The sequence below is a fragment of the Sus scrofa genome, chromosome 5 (assembly GCF_054392235.1).
Source record: "Sus scrofa isolate SSC_HxYL_T2T_F1_AM1 chromosome 5, Sscrofa_HxYL_maternal_Yorkshire_Landrace_v2.0, whole genome shotgun sequence".
NCBI lineage: Eukaryota > Metazoa > Chordata > Mammalia > Artiodactyla > Suidae > Sus > Sus scrofa.
The window spans coordinates 58,466,095-58,487,615 of record NC_139387.1 but is presented as its reverse complement, the minus strand read 5'-3'; the positions used below and the strand labels follow the sequence as shown (position 1 = coordinate 58,487,615).

Here is a 21,521-nt window from a genome sequence, read left to right as displayed (position 1 = left end):
AAGCTTTAGCTGACCTGCCACTGAAAGACTGAATCTAAATTACTCTCTGAATTTCAGACTGGAAAAATCACATCATGCTTGATATCTTAAGAACTATCCTCTTACTAGACAGGGAAAAAAGGAACCTTTGTAATAATTTTTCCAACTTTCAAACTCTTTTCATGATCTTTCTAGTGAATGTTTTGGCTTTACAGAGTTATAAAGGTACTAATTTCTTGGTGACAGGAAATGATTTAGATGAAAAAAAAGAGACCACTAAAAGAAACATAGTACTACTAATGTTAATAATGTAGAAAATATTCTCAGACAATAGATAATGAATTTGAGCATTTAATTTTTCTAACTGATTAAAAAACCTGTCCTCCTTTTATTTTCTTCCAGTGATGTCTGGAGACACCAATAAAAAGGAAAATATTTTTTTTCACTTTTTTTTAATTGTTATTTCCCCATAGGAAAATATATTCTTACAAATAAAAGTATAATAATACTGAGTACTCATTGTAACTTCAATGGGTAAGAGATATTTACAAGACTTAAAGTTATGAGGAAAAATAGCAGTTGAGGAGTTCCCATCATAGCTCAGTAGTTAATGAACCCGACTAGGATCCATGAGGATGAGGGTTTGATCTCTGGCCTTGCTTAGGGGGTTAAGGATCCCGCCTTGCCATGAGCTGTGATGTAGGTCTCAGATGTGGCTTGGATCTGGTGTAGCTGTGGCTGCGGTGTAGGCCATTAGCTACAGGTCTGATTAGACCCCTAGTCCTGGGAACTTCCATATGCTGCGGAGTGCAGCCCTAAAAAGCAAAAAAAAAAAAAAAAAAATAGCTTACACATTTTATTACTATCTGATATTCTTCAAGGTAATGTGGCTTAATCATTAGAAAAACATCAATAATGAACACATTAAGCAGAAATAGCTTGGGAAGCAAAGCAAAACAAAAAACAGGAAGAAGAAATGTCAACAGAGTAAAAATAATACTCACTGGTAAAGGGACATTGTTACTAATTACGAAGATCAACAATATAACAAGTAAGCATTACAAAAAAAAATGTGCAAAAGTTTAAGATACCACTTTGCAAAGATTTAGCTGATGATCCATTAAGCAGGTTATGACTGCATTATTTTAAATACACTTAGGGTTTTAAGACATTCTTTCACATGTCTGCACGAACAAAAGAAGCAAATACTCCATCTTCCCGGGCCAAAAGACTTTCTGGAGTGTCATATTCTAAAATATTTCCTCGCTTCATCACAATAACTAAGTCGGCAGTCAGAATGGTGTGGACCCGATGCTGTGAGTGAAAAGAATATACGTATGAGTTACAAATTTCAGGGCACAAGCCAAAGCAGTGGAAAATGCATATTTCACTGATTATATAAGTACTGTTCTTTATCTTAGGGAGACAGGAAATACAAGAAGTTCAGCCCCTCTTTTTCTTTCTTATTTAAAATAGGATTTATTTATAAACTTTAAAACACAGGCCAGTGTGGCTGGGTCTTATACAATCTGTATGAAATGGAGTGTAGCTAAAATAGTAGTTTCATCATTTTCATGTAAGTATAAGTAGGCTAACACATGCAAACACATGCCTGACAAATAATTAAATGATAAGAGGAGCCATTTGCGAACCAGTTGGGTTATAGTTTAGTCTAGACTAAAATTATCTCTTGTGTGGAGACAACGAATTTCCTGGACTAACACACCATTTGAAGGACCCTAGAAGGTAGTTCAATTCTGAGAAGACCATATGGGGAAGTCCATTCTGGCATGCGTGTTAGAAGGAATGGACTTTAGGCATGCTGTCTCTTAATCTTCACAGATCACTGCCACTCATTCACTCTCTCTTCTCACATGGTGCCCTTTGGAGAAAAGCTTTGGTATTGCTAATTAATCACAATTAAAGCTACCACCTACTGACCATACATTATATGTTAAGTACTCCACATACATACTTGTTAGTCATCAGAACCTTCCTCAGAGGTGGGTATTATCTCTCTCCACTTTACAGGGGAGACCACACTGAGGCTCACAGAAATAAAGCAGAATAGATCGTACAGATAATAAGCAGCAGAACCAGCATCAAAACCAGGCTTACTTTGGAGGATGGTTCCCCTGTCCTTATTAGCATCATAGTTAAGAATGCAGGCTCTGACACTAGAGGGGACTCATGTTTTGGTTTCACCACCTGTTAGTTGTGCAATCTTGAGCAACACACTTAACTTTTGTATGCCTCAACTTTCACAGCAGGTAAATGATGGTGGTGAGAGCACCTGCCTTGGAGACAGTGGTGAGGATCAAATGAGATAATCCATGTTAAAAAAAAAAAATCAGAAACTAGTCTTGATACAGATGAGCAAACAACAAATTCAATGACTATAATTTTTTATTTTTAGAATTTACAGGGGACAAATCTTTGCAGTGGGCCTTTTTACTCCTCTTGCTAAGATAAATGCTGTCCGATAGAAATATAATGTAAGCCATAAATGTGAGGCACATGAAATTTTAAATTTTACACCTTTTACAAGCACAAATAAACAGGTGGAATTCATTTTTAATAATGTATTTTAACGCAATATGCCCCAAATGTTATTTTAACATACAACTGCTATAAAAATTGTTAATGAGATCTTTTCCTTTTTTCTATTAGGACTAAGTCTTTGAAATCTGGTATGTATTTCATACAACACCTCTCATTTAGGACTAGCCACATCTCAGGCACTCAAGAGCCACAGGGGACCAGGGGCCACCATATTGGATCTGGACAGAGCAAGTCAAAAACATCTGCATGCGGATGGAAGTGCCAGACCTAGGAATACCATCTGTTTAGCTGATACACAATCTTCCAAAGTCCACCTGAAAGCCACCCCAGAAACAAAGGCTTATCATTTGCCCTGGGCCATGCAGATGGGGTAGCCTCAATGTTCATGCTTTCATAAAAACATACTTGCTGTCAAGGTTGGGACTCACAACTAGAGAGGAAAAGCAGCACATATATATAGACTGTGATAAAGATACCAGTTTAGAACATGCACCACTATTTTCAAAACCCATAGACAAATCTATGTCATTCACTAAATATTGGTAATTAGAAGTATATATTTTAGGAATCATCACACTTTGAAGAATAATGTTTGTTTATCTTTGAGAAAAGACCAGAGCCACTTGCAACCCCATTCATTTAGGAAAAAAAAAAAAAGAGTTGTTTAATATCTGATTTGCATTTCACTTCAGGAACTTAGTTGTTCAATAACCATATCATAGATATGAAAAGAAAATCCTTGGCTTCCAAATCCATAAATAGAATATTATAAACATGGCATTGATAACATTTATTTGTTTTTAAATTGAAAATTTTGGGGTTTATTCCATTACTCCAAATTATTTTTTTGCATGACAAAGGGTGGTGTCAATTGTCAGTGTTGATGACATTTTCAAAATGCTCTGGATAAATCAAGAATGAAGAATAGATCTCTTTCATAAAGAGATGCCATGCACTATTTGGAGGCTTGAGGGCTTCTTTTCAGAAGCCAGAGAAAGTTATATTTTTAAGTTATGCCACAATTTTCCATAGCCATTCACAAAAGTAACAAAATAACTTTTATCAGGCAAGGAAAACTAGCCACACTTAATAGAGCCGAGGCTGCTGTCAGTACAGCAGAAAACTAGCCACACTTAATAGAGCCGAGGCTGCTGTAGGGGTCTGCTGTAAGTCAGTGGAGTTTTTCCTCCTCTGAGCCTGGTAAGAGAAGTTGGTCACACAGTAATTTGTTCTCCCTACAGCTTTCTGTGTATCTAGGGGAGAGAGCTCTAGGTATCCTAACAACAAAACTACTTGGTACACTAATGGTCTTGACGTGTACCAAGATACTTGCTGTCAAGGTTGGGACTCACAACTAGAGAAGAAAAGATATACAAGTATATAGAAAAGTATTCAGTGAATGTAGGAGAATATAAATCAGGTAAGAGAACAAAGTTTTTTGGTGAAAAAAAAAATACAATCTATGTTCAAGCAATCTTCCAGGTGTCAACTAAGTGGGACCACCCAATGGTGCTTCATACAGAATAGAGAAAACTAGTCTTTTGAGTGGGCAAGGGCCTGCTTTCCCCGTTGCCTTTAACAGGCCTTTTCAGGAAGAGCAGGAAGATCTTACTCTCCCCCAAATACTACCTCACCAGTAAGAAAGTTCTTGAAGATATCATAGAACCATTTTTCAAGTTAGCCAAGTCTCTCACTCATTAAATCATTCACACTTTAGTGTGAATGAGTCAATCAGGTGACCGACCCCTGGGCAGAAAAAATTAGAGTTCCCTGGGGGAGAGTGAGACAAAGCGGGTGGGTTTCTCTTAAAGGAGGCCCAGTTTACAGAAGGAGGGCCCTGATGGGGACTCGTTTCCAGGCGCCTTGCAAAAGCTGCACTTCTTTCCCCCATGCATCATTCACAAAACTGGAAGCACAAGCAAGCACTCCACACATAACTCCCATATCTCAACAGTTCAACTTAAGGAATTATCAAAGTAAACAATGCATTCTTCAGGACAGGTAAGGAATGTGTGTGGTACTTTAGGGACACTTACAGAACATCCTGAAAGCATAGAGAAATTGGTCTTTGGGAGAGAGGTGAATGTGGGGCTCCTCTTTTTTGTGCATGGATACAAATGAAAACATATTCATGTGCCTCATTTGTACTGAGCATAACTCGGGAACCTGGTTGAGCTGATGTGTAATACTCTCTTGTTAGCTTCCTCACCACCTCCCACCCCTTTAATCTCTGCCTCACTCAGGGGAGGTTGCTAAGATAACTACCAGAGCATGGGGTACTTGGCAGAGTAGCTCAGGATGGTCTACTTGTTGGTCATCACCAAAGTGGAAAAGAGGCCATTCTTGAGAGCGAGCAAGTTTGGAACAGTATCACACTCCACTAATATACCCTCAGATAAGACTAAAACAAGGCCTGCGTCCAAAATAGAAGAGACACGGTGCTGGAGAGAAAAAAAAAATAAAGGAAGAGAAGAGAATCAGCAAGAGGGAAAAAGTCCAAGAAACTCATTTAAAAAATAATTTTGCTAAACTTTAAGCCTAAATGTCAGTTAGAATCCATCCATCTGCAAAGAAGAGAGAAAACCATGGCGTCTTTGAGGTAAGCTATGATGTGCGTTATTATGATTTAAGCAATTCTTCAATTTGATTGGTGTTAGCTAAAATCAGAGAAACTGGAGTTCCCTGATAGGCTAGTAGTTCAGGATTTGGCATTGTCCCCCCCCCCTCCCCCGCATAGTGCGGGTTTGAATGATAGCCTGGGAACTTCTGCATGCTGAAGGCACTGCCAAATCAATCAATCAATCAATCAGGGAAAGTATCTGTCTCTGTTGGTATCTCATTGTCTCCTTTTTGCAAACTTTTAAGTCAACAGAAACAGAGAAATGAAGTGTAAATAGTAGCAGAATAGTCAGTCAAACCTATGAATATTGCTTCTGAAACCGCTCATCAGACAATTAAATTATTAAAAAAAGAATCAGCCCAAATGAAGTACCATCTGTATCTGGGAAAGAAGCACAGGCTGTGATCTTCTGGAATCCTGACATTTTGGATAATCTTTCATTGTAACCCAGGGAAGGTAGGTGGAGCAGGAAATTTGGGAAAAAAAAAAAAAAACCAAAAAAACCAAAAAAACCCAAAAACCCAATGTAGCAGCTTTCAAAGCACAGCTGTTCTTTCTTGCACAGATACAGAAATATTAACAGGAATATATGATTTGACGTAAGTACACTTCAATTACTCAAAAACAAAGAATATTGCATCTTGGAACAAAAACCAAAGAGGGGTAGGTCAACCCTGTCTCCCATACTTACAGCTATTGTAACAACGGTGCGGTCTGCAAAAGCTGTCATTACCACTTTCTGCAAAATGTTTTCCTGCCAAAAAAGAAATAAATAGAGTCTGAATTTTCTCTGGACTACTTTCTCCTGTCATAGTATTTTGTCTCCAAGGACAATGCTTTAACATGCCCAGTCTCTTCTGAGAACTCTCACTCCTAAGTCTTCTGTACTTCTTCAAAATACAAAGAAAACTCAGTGATCATCTGAGAATGACTGACAGATTTATTGCCAGGAAACTGAAAGAGGAAAGTGAAACCAAGTGGGAGGAGAAATGCTCACTTAAGTTATGCCACCAAAAGAATGTATTCACAACTAATCAAAGCCTAACATAGTGTTAAGTTTTGGGTCAGAAAAGGGCAAAATAAAATATATGCCAACAATTTAGATTTTGACCCATAAAAGGACATTCCAGGCAGGAACTATTTTTATTTCTAGTACAAACTGTTGTTATCATTTTATTTTAAAAGATGTTCTGGGTAAAGATTCTATTTCTCTCCTAGGAAAAAAGCCTGATTACTGAAGTCTTGATATGAAGAAGTTATTTCTTCCAATCACGTGGCTTACTGCTACTAATTCATTCTTTTTTTGTTTTTGTTTTACTGCAGCTTATGGAGGTTCCCAGGCTAGGGGTTGAATTGGAGCTGCAGCCGCTGGCCTACGCTACAGCCACAGCAATGCCAGATCCGAGCCATGTCTGTGACCTATACCGCAGCTCATGGCAATGCTGGATCCTTAACCCATTGAGGGAGCCCAGGGATCAAACCCACATCCTCATGGATACTAGCTGGGTTAGAAAACAATGAGCCACAACAGGAACTCCCTATTAATTCATTCTTATTCTCCCTCTTTCCCTCTCTCTGATCTCTAGGCAGTGTTATCCTTATAACAACCTGCAATATTATTAAGAACTTAGCAATTAATACTAATTTTGATGTAGTTATGTTTACTTAGTGAGGTGGCTTCATTAAAAAACTCTTATTGCTTTAAATTATGTTAACTCTGAGAATATATAATTTTGTATAGGTACTTTAACTGATTACTCTTGCTTAATACAAAGAAATTGTGTCCAATTGTCATTTCCATATATAACTTGTTCTTAATAATCTTGAAAATGTTTCAACTTTTAGGATAGTTTTACTTAAAGTGTACAAGAAATAAAGTTTTAATTTTTGTTCTTTCTGATGCTAAACTTTTAATCTCAAGTTAACTTCGATAAGAACATTAATCGCTAGCTCATACCATTTTCCGATTAATGTGACATTTTCCTCACTCAATTACAGCCTTCCAGATAGATCTTCTTGGACATGTTTGACACTTTTATGATTTCTTTCAAAAGGCAAAGATTCTGCCTTGTTACTATGAATACATTAAGAAGGTCACTATAAATTCTAGCCATTATTAATTTTAAATGAATCCCTCTTCAAATTGCATTGGAAAATGATTGATTTTGATGATCAATAGATTCTAAGCGGAGATCTGCATACTTTATTTTATTTAATTTTTGCATTCCTTGTTTTAGAATTTCCATGGCACAACACTTGAATACTTGAATACAGTACAGTACTCTCATCAACTGAGCCCTGGAATTTTACTGTTTTGAGCATTAATCAAAAAGTGATGGCAAATTTATTTTATGTTTTAAAAATTTATTTATTTATTTATTTATTTATTGTTTTTCTTAGGGCCACACTTGTGGCATATAGAAGTTCCCAGGCTAGGGGTCGAATCAGAGCTACAGCTGCCAGTCTATACCACAGCCACAGTAACTGCAGATCCTTAACCCACTGAGTGAGGCCAGGGACCAACCCACATCCTCATGGTTACTATTGGGTTCATTATTGCTGAGCCACAGTGGGAACTCCTATTTTATGTTTATTAACAATAGGAATTCCTTTAAAACAAGAGTCAAGTCTTTATTGAAATTCTCAATGTGCTGCATCATCAGTTGATCAAGGCAGTGAATGAAAAGACACTCAAAATAAGAGTACTGGAGATTCAGAACCAATAGGGAAAAATAAATTGTAATTTTCCCGTGCATTTCTTCAACTCGTCAATTTAAAGAAGCCAAGATAATTCACTCACTGTGGCCATGTCGATGGAAGCTGTCGCTTCGTCCATGATGAGAATACTGCTCTTTCGGACAAAGGCCCTGGCCAGGCAGAAGAGTTGTCTCTGTCCAACGCTAAAATTCTCCCCACCTTCAGTGACGACTGCATCTAAATCAGAGAAGGAAGCAAGGACTTCACTAAAGAAATCACACTAGCACTTTCCTGGGGCAAAGTAGTAAAACCCACATTAAGTCTTATGAGAGCATGCTGGAGACCACTTGGTCCTGGTGCAAGGATTTCTCACTGGGAAAGCAAAGACGAACTTGACTTGGGAAAATGAAGGTGATTTTTGGCTCTCCTATATACATATATATTTATATATATTTTTTTGTCTTTTTGCCTTTTCTAGGACCACTCCCACAGCATATGGAGGCTCACAGGCTAGGGGTCTAATCGGAGTTGTAGACACCGGCCTATGCCAGAGCCACAGCAATGTGGGATCGAGCTGCGTCTGCAACCTACACCACAGCTCATGGCAATGCCGGACCCTTAACCCACTGAGCAAGGCCAGGGATCGAACCTACAACCTCATGGTTCCTTGTCAGATTTGTTAACCACTGAGCCATGACGGGAACTCCTGGGATCTCTTATTTTTGACAGCAGATGGTGAATTGCCTCCTTTGAGTAGGATATAAAATAGTGTCAAACATTTTAAAAGTCTGGAAGACCCTGGGGATTATTTAATCATTTAATATGATTGTCTAAGATAATCCAATATAATTATCCAAGGTCCAGAGAGATGAAGTGGCTTGTCCAAGATGACACTGCTAACTGGTGGCAGAGCGTGACAGGAAACAGAATATTCTCAACTCCAATACCTGTTCTCTTTCCATTATATCATCCCACTGGACTACTATAAGCTCCAAGAGGGTAGGGTTGTGTTTATTTATCAGTAAATCCCCAGAACTTATCACTTGGCATCTGACAGTAGCTGAATGAAACACTGCTGCATGGATAAATGTGTTACATCCTCATTAGAGTTTCCTCTTTTGTTTAGTTTTGTTTACGTCCACATTTTACAAACTACTACTGGGAGTTTCGCTTAAGCTCTGTTTCCAAAATAATTTATTTTATTAGAATTCTAATACTTTTTAAGTAAAAGAGTTCTGAGGGAAATTTTGATGGATTATTGTCTCACTCAATCAAATTCTTATAATTTTTTTCATGTTTTGGGGCTATGAATTTATTCTTCAATTTTTAATTTTTTTTGATTTTTGCTCTTTAGGGGCGCACCTGAGACATATGGAAGTTCCCAGGCTAGGGGCTGAATGGGAGCTGCAGCTGCTGGCCTATACCACAGCCACAGCAATGCCAGATCCAAGCCACACCTGCAACCTACATCACAGCTCACAGCAAAACCAGATCCTTAACCCACTGACTGATTGAGGACAGATATCAAACCTGCATCCTCATGGATATTAGTTGGGTTTGTAACCTGCTGAGCCACAATAGGAACTCCCTTATTCTCCAAGTTTTAATGTATACAATAAATAAGAAAGAAGCAAGGATGAGGAATGCGCTTCACCAGAGTTGGCCTGAACCAAAATATCTCTATCATTAATGTAGTCTTTATTAAGACAATGAGCATAAACAATATTCAATGACACAGTGTAAATACAACCCCCCTGTTGCTTACACTGTACCATAACCCCCAAATACTATGCTTATGATTCCAAACAGGCACCTGCAAGTCTCCTGTTAATGATGAGAACTATAAGCATGTAATTGCCTGGCTTTCCAACTATTCATGGGGGGGAGGGGAGAGGCTCTAAATACCTAGGGAAAAAGGTTTATAAGCATTATCTCATGTAGACTTTTCAATCACACACACTCACTGGGCTTTCCAGAGGAGATGTCAAAAATTATTATGGGAAATTCCATCCAGATTTCTGGAAATATTCCCACAGTCTGACACTGGCAAGGTCAATGAAACTCTTTAAAGACAGACTGTCTCAATTTTTGTTTGTGGGATAGCTTTTCCTTGGGACTTAATTATAATCATAAGAGGTATTGTTTTTGAGTAGGTCCCCTTTCCCAAATAAATGAACGAAGAAAGCTGATTTTATTTTGTAGGTTGTTTTAAAAAAAATAGATACCAAAAAACACAATCAATTTGGCAACTACTTATTATGTATTAAAATGAGAATATCAAACAGCTATTATCTTCCTTATGTTTTCTTAAATGAGTTCATAATTTAAGGAAACAGAAATCCAAAACTACAGGAGTTTATTTTTATGAATTAAGAACTGTATCATGAGCTCTCTGTTGTTTCATTAATCACTTATTCTTTTGTTAATGCATATTGTTCTTTTGTTATGTTATTTGTTATATTATACTGCCTCTAGGACCAAAATTATATCAGTGATGGTTTGAGTATATGTTTCATCTCTTACACAAGAACCAAAACTAAAGCTGCAGCTGAGCAATAGAAAATTAGGTGGCATAAGTAAAAGGAATATACCTTTCTGGCACAACGAAGATGGCTGCCAACGTGGAGAAATGCTGACTTCTAAACGGCACCAAGTGCTCTTTGGCCCTAATAGCCTTTTCAGTCTTCTTATCCATTTACTGAGGGCAAGTGATTGTGTAAATCATATGAGCAGAATGACCACAAGGGAACATTCTAATTAAAGTGATCTGGGAGTTCTCATTGAAACCATCCATGAGGATGAGCGTTTGATCCTTGGCCTTGCTCGTGGGTTAAGGATCCAGCGTTGCTGTGAGCTGTGGAGTAGGTCGAAGATGTGGCTTGGGTCCTGCATTTCTGTGGTTGTGGTGTAAGCCAGCAGCTGCAGCTCAGAATCGACCCCTAGCCTGGGAATTTCTACATGCCATGGGTGTGGTCCTAAAGTGAAAGAAAGAAAGAAAGGAAGGAAGGAAAGGAAAGAAAGGGAAGGGAAGGGAAGGGAAGGGAAGGGAAGGGAAGGGAAGGGAAGGGAAGGGAAGGGAAGGGAAGGGAAGGGAGAAAGAAATCTCTACATCAAGAGCAGAAAGACCAAAGAGTTAAAGAGATTACCTAGGGTAGTTTGGAGTGTTCTCATAGAACAGAATGTTATAAGGTCCATCCTCTTGCACTCCATGCAAGAGCACCAGGTTTTGAAGGGTCATAATGACTTTCAGGAGATTATTTTAAATTGAAGAAGACTGACCACTAGAATTATGTGATTCTAGTATGAAATGTAGACAGAGATGTGTATATTTCATTGCATGTGTAAAAAATAAATGGAGCATTTAGAAAATATACCTAGACCTCCTGGTAGAGATTTGACCATATTCTTTAACTGAGCAATTTCTAGAGCTTCCCAGAGTCTGTCATCTGTGCATTTGCACTCTGGATCTAAATTAAATCTGCAGGGGAAAAAAAATCAGTTAATTAGTCAATAAATTTAAGAAAGTGAATTTTTGTGTATGTTTTCTTATTGCTGTTCTTTCCTTAAAAATGTAAATCCTATTTGCTTTGGTTGCTGCTGTATCTGCAACCGTGCTTAGAATAGAGCAGGTACTCAATTCATGCTTGATGGATGAATAAATGACCTTAATAGTATTAGCAATGGTTTTGATGATATAATTAGTACATTTAAATGCATTATCAGATATGATAAAACTCATTAAATTGGATTTGTCTACTTTCACATTATATTTAATGTAACTTGAAAGATGTCTAGTACATTATTCTTACAGAACTGATGTTAAGTACATAAATACATATGCGAACATTTAATGCTATTTCAGATGAGCTATACTGCACTAACCACAACAGCAGTATTTTTTTTTTTTTTTTTTTTTTTTTTTTTTTTTTGTCTTTTGTCTTTTTTTGTTGTTGTTGTTTTTGTTGTTGTTGTTGTTGTTGCTATTTCTTGGGCCGCTCCTGCGGCATATGGAGGTTCCCAGGCTAGGGGTTGAATCGGAGCTGTAGCCACCGGCCTACGCCAGAGCCACAGCAACGTGGGATCCGAGCCGCGTCTGCAACCTACACCACAGCTCACGGCAACGCCGGATCGTTAACCCACTGAGCAAGGGCAGGGACCGAACCCGCAACCTCATGGTTCCTAGTCGGATTCGTTAACCACTGCGCCACGACGGGAACTCCCCACAACAGCAGTATTCATAATAAACACACTCAGGGATATAGATTTACTACGATATTGCTAAACAATTCGGTACATCCAGAACTTTTAACTAAAGTAATTTTACAGTTGAATATTCAGCAAACCTACATACATTTGCTCTTCAACACAAGGAATATTTAATAAAAGGTGGCAAATGCTTTGCAATCAATTGGATGGGCAGGGGAGAAAGAGAAAACCAAGGGTGAAAGGAATGAGAGACGTGACCTGGTGGGCAATACCATGGTGGACTCTGGAATTGGGTAAACTTTATCTGAATGGCAGTTCTACTACTTACTAAGCCTGTGAACTTGGCAAAGCTATAGCTTCTCTGAGGTTCAGAATCCGCATCCGTAAAATGGGGACACTAATATATATACTAGAACAGTACTCTGAGGATTTCATAAGACAGTGTATTTAAAGCACCTCACAGAGAGTAGATACCCCCATTCTTTTGGAGGGAAAAAGACTGTGGCAGTGTCTTCAAAGCAATTTTGGCTGAAAGAGAAGTTGTGAGTGGTGGAAGGGAATCAAGGTATTAACTAAACTCATTATCTATCGAGGCCAAACCAAGCACACAAGAGACAGGCAGGGTATCTGTAGGGTGGACACCTTAGAAACGCCTGCCAAGAATCACTGCCCCCAAGTATAGCGGATAAAGTTGACATTTGTGGAATCAAACAGGAGAGATGAGCTCCTGGAGGCCCAAAGGATGGGCTTCTATAGGTTAATTTAGCTACTGCATGTGCCCCAGTGCAAAGTGTAGGACAGAATATTTAACCTTAGGTCCTCTCACACCTACTCGAAAATCAATTCTGAGTAAAACCTTCCAGTGACCCAAAGGGTAAATCCTGAGGCACACGAGTTTCTGTTGAACACGTTACTTACCGAATAGAACCGCTGAACAGTACTGGATCCTGTAGAATGATTGAAAGCCTAGAACGTAGTGTGTGCAGGGGCAGTTTTGAAATGTCTATTCCATCAATGACAATCTTTCCTGTAGAAGAACAAAAATGGTGGCATACAGTAGAGTCACAAATATGATATTTGTTTACAAGTTGGAAGTACTTTCCGAGTCCAGGGTTGAAATTCAGAAGATGAAGTTTTCCATTTAAAGTGTTAAAAACATTTTCATGCATCCCTAAGAAAAATACATATTTTGGTGATAGTTTCTCTTTCTCATGTATCTTCTCCTAAAGGGAGTCCCACTTTTTATTCAACTTATGTGGCCCATACAAACCAAAAGCATTTTTTTCTCCCTCAGTGGTCCTCTTTGTTCCAATATCCCTTTATCCTGTTCCCTGTTTTATTTTCCTTCATAGGACATTCTATATATGTTTATTGTCCTTTTTTATTGTCTCCCATCCCCATCTAGAGGATAAGGACACTGAAGATGGGAATTTGAGTCTGTCTTATTCGCTCCTTTATTGACTGAACAGTACAGTACATTACAAGGAAGAAAGTAAATTCTATGACATATGTATCAAATTTTGGTGACTTTCTCCACACTCTACATAGGCTTGTGCAATCTTGCTGTCCCTTCCTTACCTTGATCCATCTATTTTATCATATTGTTTTGGGCAAAGCAATTTTGCCCTTTGAGATGAGCATGCCAGAAGGAGAATGGCAAGTGGAGTTCCTTTTCTAGCTGGATTTGTATTCAAGAGCTGGTAAAGTGATTAGCTTACACTTTCTTCCAAGAATGCTACATTATCTGTTAAAATCTCAAGTGCCTAATGCTAGTAAAAAGAGTATCAGTCAGGAGTTCTTGTTGTGGCTCAGCAGCTAACGAACCCGACTAGCATCTATGAGGATGAGGGTTCGATCCCTGGCCTCACTCAGTGGGTTAAGGATTCAGCGTTGCCATGAGCTGTGGTGTAGGTCACAGACACAGCTCAGATCCCATGTTGCTGTGGCTGTGGTATAGGCTGGCAGCTGCAGCTTCGATTTGACCCCTAGCCTGGGAACCTCCATATGCGACTGGTGTGGCCCTAAAAAGACAAAAAAAAAAAAGAGAGGGAGAGAAACAATCAGTCACTGATAGTCCTCATAGAGCCTGAAATGATGTTTCTGGATCCAGGAGGAAATGGTTAATCTAATATGTTCCATCATAAGCACAGTTTTTAAATGAAAAGTTTCAAGCAACTATCTTTGGATCATGTAATTGACTTATATATAATGCAAATCCCACAAAAATCCTTAAAGTAGTTGTGGATTATTACCAGCCACAGAAAGAACCAGATGCTCACCTAGAGGCAGATGCCTATCCAGATGCCTATCCAAACCCCAAAGAGCCTGCAGTGACCACAGTTCAATGTCATTATCTATAAACTGACCTCTTTATTTCACAGAGCTTTTGTGTAGATTAAACGAAATACTCTAAACTGTCAGTTACAACAAAATTGTGAAGTACTATCATCACTATCATAATCATTACAGATTATAACAGTAAGTACTTCTTGAGCTGATGGAACCTGTTTCATTCAAGATGGCTGGCCTACTTATAACCTTACTGGGTAGATTAAATAATGTGACATATTTTTTTCTAAAGCTGAGATTAAATTACTTTCATGATATTATTATTAATTATTATGCTATTAATAATTTTATGGATGAATAAGTATTTTTGTATATTGTCACCATGTGCTTGGCACTTTATAGCAAAGGCTGCCTCCTAACAAAATGTTCAAAATCATTAAATTACATTATTAAGCAGATGATGGTTATGAGTCATGCACCAAAATTAAAATGCAGATTACTTATCTCCTTGCATTTTTTCCTTTGATGTAAATATATATATGTGTGTGTGTGTGTGTATATATATATATATATATATATATATATATATATATATATATATTTTTTTTTTTTTTTTACAGCTATATCTGCCTCATATGGAAGTTCCTGGGCTAGGGGTTGAATTGGAGCTACAGCTGCAGGCCTACACCACAGCTACAGCAATGCTAGATCCTTATCCCATTGAGCAAGGCCAGGGATCAAACCCAAATCCTCACAGAGAAAGCATTTGTTTCTTAATCCACTGAGTCACTACAGGAACTCCAAGAGATATATATCTTTTTCTTTTTTGGCAGCCCCGCAACATACAGGATTCCCAGGCCAAGGACCAGATCCAAGCTGCAGTTGCAACCTAAGCTGAAGTTGGGGCAATGCCAGATCCCCTCCTTTTTTTTTTTTTTTTTTTTTTGTCTTTTTGTCATTTCTTGGGCCGCTCCCATGGCATATGGAAGTTCCCAGGCTAAGGGTCAAATTGGAGCCATTGCCGCTGGCCTACGCCACAGCCACAGCAACTTGGGATCAGAGCTGCGTCTGCAACTTACACCACAGCAATGCCGGATCCTTAACCCACTGAGCAAGGCCAGGGATGGAACCCGCAACCTCATGGTTCCTAGTAGGATTCGTTAACCACTGCGCCATGATGGGAACTCCAATGCCAGGTCCTTAACCCATTGTGCCAGACTAGGCATCAAACCTGCGTCCCAGCACTCCAGAGATGCCACCAATCCCATTGTGCCACAGTGGGAACTCCCAAGAGATATATTTTTAATTTTCAGGAAGTGAGACAGTCTCTCTCCCTTCCTGTTGAAATGCCACCTCCATCTGCTGAGATTCAAAATGGCTTGTTTTCATTTTACCAATATAATAGAATTCTTTAACAATAATCTCTAGAGGTGAGTTTAGGGCTAATACTTTATTTCCCTGCTTCTCTGTCTTTTCTTTCCTCCTAGACTGTTTATCTGGGATACTTGCCTCAAACCATGGGTTGTAGGACACAATGTCCTTATAAATATTTGCTTTTCATTTCTGTAGGAGGAGGTAAATTGATGTTGCTTTTTTTTTTTATTTTAAGGAAAAGCACCACATGGCTAATGAAAGAGTTTAGTTAGTAACTTACCATCAAATATATCAACCATTCTGAAGAAAGCAAGTGATAACGATGACTTCCCACTTCCAGTGCGACCACATATGCCCACCTGAAAAAGCAGCTGTCACTCACAGAGAAGAGGACTCGGAAAAAAGACAGAAAATAGGCAAAAGGATCTTTAACTCAGATAAGACACCATGACAAAACTGCACCTCTATTTATTTACTATTTATTTATTTTTTGTTTTCTGGGGCAGTACCTGCAGCATACAGAGGTTTCCAGACTAGGGGTCAAATCAGAGCTGTAGCTGCTGGCTGTAGCTGCTGGTTTAAGCCACAGCCAGGGACATGTGGGATCTGAGCTACATCAGCAACCTACACCACAGCTCATGGCAATGCCAGATTGTTAACCCAGTGAGCAAGGCCAGGGATTGAATCTGCCTTCTCATGGAAATTGGTCGGTTTTGTTACCACTGAGCCACAACAGGAACTCTCAAAATTCTATTTAAATAGTTAAATTAAGATCATCATTCTTTTCCTTTATAACAATTCCCCTATGAATGATCATTATTAAGATAAAAACATGGGGTCTTCATCAAATCTTCAGTAATTCCACTCTCTTTTTCTTTTTTTTTTATTGCTCAAATGAATTTATCTCTTTTTCTTTCTATACAGTTGTGTCTGTTTTACCTCTGTGGCTTCATTTTTGCATTTAGTATACAGTTGACCTAGTAAACAAATATTCTATTATATCCTAGAAGTGGTGATATTATAGCAAAAAGTAAAATGAGTACGTTTTTCTGCACCCCTGCTCTTTTTACAATAACGAATATAAATCATGTGGGGACTAGAGCTAGTACAAATGCAAAGGTTCTCAAGACGATATCTGGAATGGCCATGAGCAAAAACCCAGACATTTTAAAAAACATGCTTATTGTTTATTTCCCTGATCTTCATGGGGGAGTGAATGAATTGCAACATAACTTAGAGAACATGTATTTTATCCAATCTTTCTCTTTTTTTTCTCTTTTATGCAGATAATTTGATGTGTAGGGAATATTACAGAAGCCCAGTAAGCCTATACTTGGCGGGGATGGCTGAAGAGCTCAGGTGGTAATGGAGCGGGTCCATCAGAGATTCTGTACAAAATAAAATAAATGGCAGTGAATTCCATACCTTTTGCCCAGGTTTGATGTAAGCCTTGACGTGTTTAAGAACAGGCTTCAGATTATTTTCATATCTGACACACAGATCGTGAATTTTGATCTCTCCTTCCTGAGGCCAATGTTCTGGAACTTGAGAAGGATCTGGAGGGTGTCGATGGAATAGGGGAAGAGAGGGAGACAGAGAGAGAGAGAGAGAGAGAGAGAGAGGTAGAAACACATGCAAACTTATATACATTTATACATACACACAGGTAACTCTCTTCTAAACAAAGTAATGTGGTACCAAATTCTGGGGCTTAAAAAATTTTTTTTTGGCTGTATCTGTGGGAAGTGGAAATTCCCAGTCCAGGAATCTAACCCATGCCACAGCAGCGACCCAAGCTGCTACAATGATAATGCCAGATCCTTAACCCACTAAGCCACAAGGACTCCTGGGGTTCTTCAAATTAAAATTACATTCGGAGCAAAAGCTTCTTGATTAAGAACTTTTAAAATAGTTTGTGTGCGTGCGTTGTGTTTTTCCGAGCCTTCACTGGCATTTTGTTTCCCAGGTGTGCATCATTCAATTCTGTTTATGATGGTTCACTTGTGAGTAGATTCATGTGTTTAGTCAGTTGACTATCAAACATTCAAGTGCTTAACATGTGAGAGGTGTTGTGCAGGTCGTTGGGAGTATGGAGATGGAGGATATGCCTCAAGGTGCTCACTGGGTCCTGGGGGGTGCATAGAAGCAAGTTGGCCCCTCCAGGACTGCGTGGAAAGTCATATGATGGAGGCCAACCCGAGATGCTCTGAGAGCAGAGATGGCAGTAACCTAAGAGTTCCAGGAGCGTTTCAAGAGCAGATGGTACCTGAGATGAACTGAAGGATGAGTGATAAGGAAATTTGTTTCAAATATATAAATGGAGAGAAAAACAAACACAAAAGAAAGCATAGCATTGGAGTTCCCATCGTGGCTCAGTGGTTAACGAATCCAACTAGGAACCATGAGGTTGAGGGTTCGATCCCTGGCCTTGCTCAGTGGGTTAAGGATCCAGGCGTTGCCGTCAGCTGTGGTGTAGGTCGCGGACGTGGCTCGGATCCCGAGTTGCTGTGGCTCTGGCAAAGGCGGGCGTCTATAGCTCCGATTCGACCCCTAACCTGGGAACCTCCATATGCCATGGGAGCGGCCCTAGAAAAGACAAAAAAAAAAGAAAAGAAAGCATAGCATGTTGGCATGACCAGAGTAAGAGGTGTATAGGTGGATGTTTTGAGATGAGACTAGGTAGGTGGGAAAGGGGTGTCAAAGGAAGGGTCTAGCAGACTGAGCCAAGTTACCTGGATTTTGTCCTCAAAGACCTAGCGAGCTATTGAAGGATTCAGACAAAAGAAAGCATTTTAAGCAGAAAATTTACATCTAAGGATACCTATTCTGTTTTCTGTATTGAACCTCCTGCCAGTTTTATTCTGGCAAAGCTAAGAATCTCAGAATTTTAAGATCCAAGTATCTTGGCATCTAAGTTAATACAGTTTTGAGAAAGAGAATACAACAGGTCATAGGTTAGGTTGGTAATTAATATAACAACATTCAAATATTTTTATCATTCTCTTTCAATATTACTAAATAATATCAATTTGGACTCTGGTTATACTCAAGACTTTTCAGGCCTAAATAACCACATCTTTTCATGCTCAGCAAACAAAGTCAAGATGAAAGGGGATTCTCCCCATGTGGAAGTGGAAAACAAAAGCAAAAAATGACAATATGCCTGACACACAACTAATATTTTTAAAAAATAACTATTTAAGTGAAGAAAAATAATATTCAGCACAGTACCCATGGTGCCTTCATAGTTCTCAGACTCCATAGTCAAGAAACTGTTCACTTTCTTCACTGCCCCCATCTGGACCTCCAGGTCGGCCAAGTTCCTCACCACCCAATTCAAATAATTGGTTATCTGTGTCAGGTGACAAAAAAAAAAAAAAAAAAAAAAAGAACACACATAAAATGAAGTAACAGTTTTTGTAAACACTGGATACTAGGGGATAGGATGACGGAGGCAGCTCATGCAGGTACAATTCCTAAATGCTGCAGGCTATCAGAGGCCAGAGAGGACGTCACGATATACAGTTGGCAAAGAAGGTATCTGCTCCTCCTCAAGGATCCTCAAATGTCACTGTTCTGTCAACTGTCCTGATTCCTCTTCACAAGGGATAGTTGTATGTACCTTTGTCTCCACTTACCTCATTTATATTCATATTTAAGTTAGTGTCCCTCACTGGCTTGTGAGCAACTCAGGACAAGAATCCCAAACAGCCTTGGGAGACCTCTGACCAGAGGATTTGAGGTATTTCTAAAAATTGGCTCACAATATCAGAAATGGATCCATGCTGTTCTAAAATGCTGCATTTGGGCCCAAATCTATTTTTTTTTTTTTTAATGGCCGCATCCACGGCATATGGAAGATCCCAGGTCGGGGACTGAATCCAAGCTGCAGCTGCAACCTAGGCTGCAAGTGCAGAAATGCCTGATCCTTTAACCCACGCAAGGCCAGGGATCAAACCTGTGCCTTCGCATCTCAGGAGACGGTGCAGTCAGATTCTTAACCCACCGTGTCATGGCAGGAAGTCCTAAAATACCCTCTTATTTGCAGGCTGTCATCTTGTTATGAATTTCTAACTTCTGCCCTAACATCCATGAATAAATAAGTGTTGATAATAACTACAGCAAGTACCTCTGATGCTGCACCAAAGGAGAGAGATTTTCATCCATACTTACTGTAAGTGCATACAGAAGACCCAAGCCCACCAATCCAGAATTGGAAGACCCACTGATGGATGCAATAGATGCAGTGAGGACAATGCAAGCTCCCAGATAATCCTAAAAAGGAGCAAGAAAAAATGTTCAAAGACTTTCCCCAAGCTCTTAAACCAAAGATCTCAATCAACTCAGATGATCACTGAGAGAAAAGGCATTACTCCTTGTGTGTCCTGTTAAATTTCAGAAGAAGGTTACAGAAGGTAGGGAGGAATAACAACTGACATGATAAGGGAGTGATGCAAGACTTTGATTTTATCCATGCAGATATGTCCTGGAGACATTAAATACCTTGTCAGAATTAAGCTGCATATATGGCACAACCAGGATCAGACACGGAGTTTTCTCTGCCTTCCCGCCCTCATCTACAGCATAGTATCAGCAGACAAGCAATTATTTTTTAACTTAACTTACTACCTTAAGTGCACTCATGCTTATCACCAGTGTTGGGATTATTAGGTCTCTTGTATGCTATGCTAAAATCCTTGCAGAAATTTGCCTCTGTTGGGATTTGTATCTGAAATTTTGTCAGCTCTCTGGTCTCAGAGTAGGGGACATTAAATCTACAGATTTCATGAAAATAGGAAGAAGGGTAATTTTTCTTCCTGAATTAGAACTACAGGCATGTCTTAGAGTATCTGAATTGTCTATGACTCCATGATAAACTCTTTTTAGAAATTTGGAAAATTCATGAAGACCAGCTTTAACTCAAAGGGGACATCTGTCCATTTTCTAACCCCCTCTTCTTTCTCCATTTCCCAGCATTTCTAAGCATTGCTATGTCACTTATTTGAAAAAGAAACATTTAAAACTTGTCATGCTGATGTGTCACACATCCCGGAAGCAGATCTAATTTCAGTCATGAACACCTTGTAGAATTATCTCAAGACTCATCTTACTGGCTATGACCTTCTCTAGCCAGAAACATCCCTGATACCTCCAAAAAAGAACTACTAAGCCAGTGATAAGAACTTAATGACAGTAAGAGAGTGTTTAACATATTAATATCAAGAATGAAGTTTCTCAAATCAGCTCACATGTGTGCATCCTTGTGTCTTTTTAAATAGCTCCAAAGATCTAACTGTTGGAGAGCAATCAATTATCCAGCCTTGGAATCAGAGATCTGGGTTCAAATAATGCCTTGGTCAATTACCGGCTGGTTACAATTAGAGGAGTCATTTAAACCCCTTTGAGACTTTGAAAGCAATAGAAAAAGATGAAATATCAGTGAGATTTACCCACTTCCATGTCACAGGATGTCTTCCCCCCTCTGAATGATTTTCAAATGTTTGAAGCAAGCTTAAAAGTTTGTGTGCATCATAAAACATCAAAGCTTAAAACAGGCACTAAAATTTAATTCTGTAATGATTCCCATGATCTTTACAAAGAATAAAGAAAGAAATCATGAGAGTTAATCCTTTGAGGCAGTAAATTCCACAGAGGTAGTAAATGCTCCTTTGATGTCTTCTTCACTTCTTCGGATGTATCCATTTGTTAACAATTTGTCACATCCCAATCAGACAGCTCTTCCTTTCCCCCCCTTTATCTGAAGCAACAGCTACACGAATGCAGCATCTAACCA

At 38.9% G+C, this 21,521-nt stretch overlaps 1 protein-coding gene across 50 annotated transcripts in view; it reads right to left on the bottom strand.

Moving 5' to 3' along the window:
• Positions 1-317: 317 nt before the first annotated feature.
• ABCC9 (ATP binding cassette subfamily C member 9) overlaps positions 318-21,521 on the bottom strand; it is a 137,723-nt gene continuing 116,519 nt past the window's right edge. For 23 of the 50 annotated variants that reach the window (XM_005655658.4, XM_021092238.2, XM_084956599.1 and 20 more), the window contains 9 exons: positions 19,901-20,002; positions 18,959-19,079; positions 17,153-17,283; positions 16,008-16,086; positions 12,983-13,091; positions 11,233-11,336; positions 7,962-8,095; positions 5,853-5,915; positions 318-1,293 (listed from right to left, as the gene is read on the bottom strand). In XM_005655658.4, the coding sequence (XP_005655715.2) occupies positions 1,156-1,293; positions 5,853-5,915; positions 7,962-8,095; positions 11,233-11,336; positions 12,983-13,091; positions 16,008-16,086; positions 17,153-17,283; positions 18,959-19,079; positions 19,901-20,002 (981 nt within the window). In that variant the 3' untranslated portion in view covers positions 318-1,155. Of the gene's footprint in view, positions 3,627-3,672; positions 4,983-5,852; positions 5,916-7,961; positions 8,096-11,232; positions 11,337-12,982; positions 13,092-16,007; positions 16,087-17,152; positions 17,284-18,958; positions 19,080-19,900; positions 20,003-21,521 lie in introns of all 50 variants that reach the window. The other 27 variants (XM_021092237.2, XM_021092239.2, XM_084956605.1 and 24 more) reach the window with 2 other exon arrangements.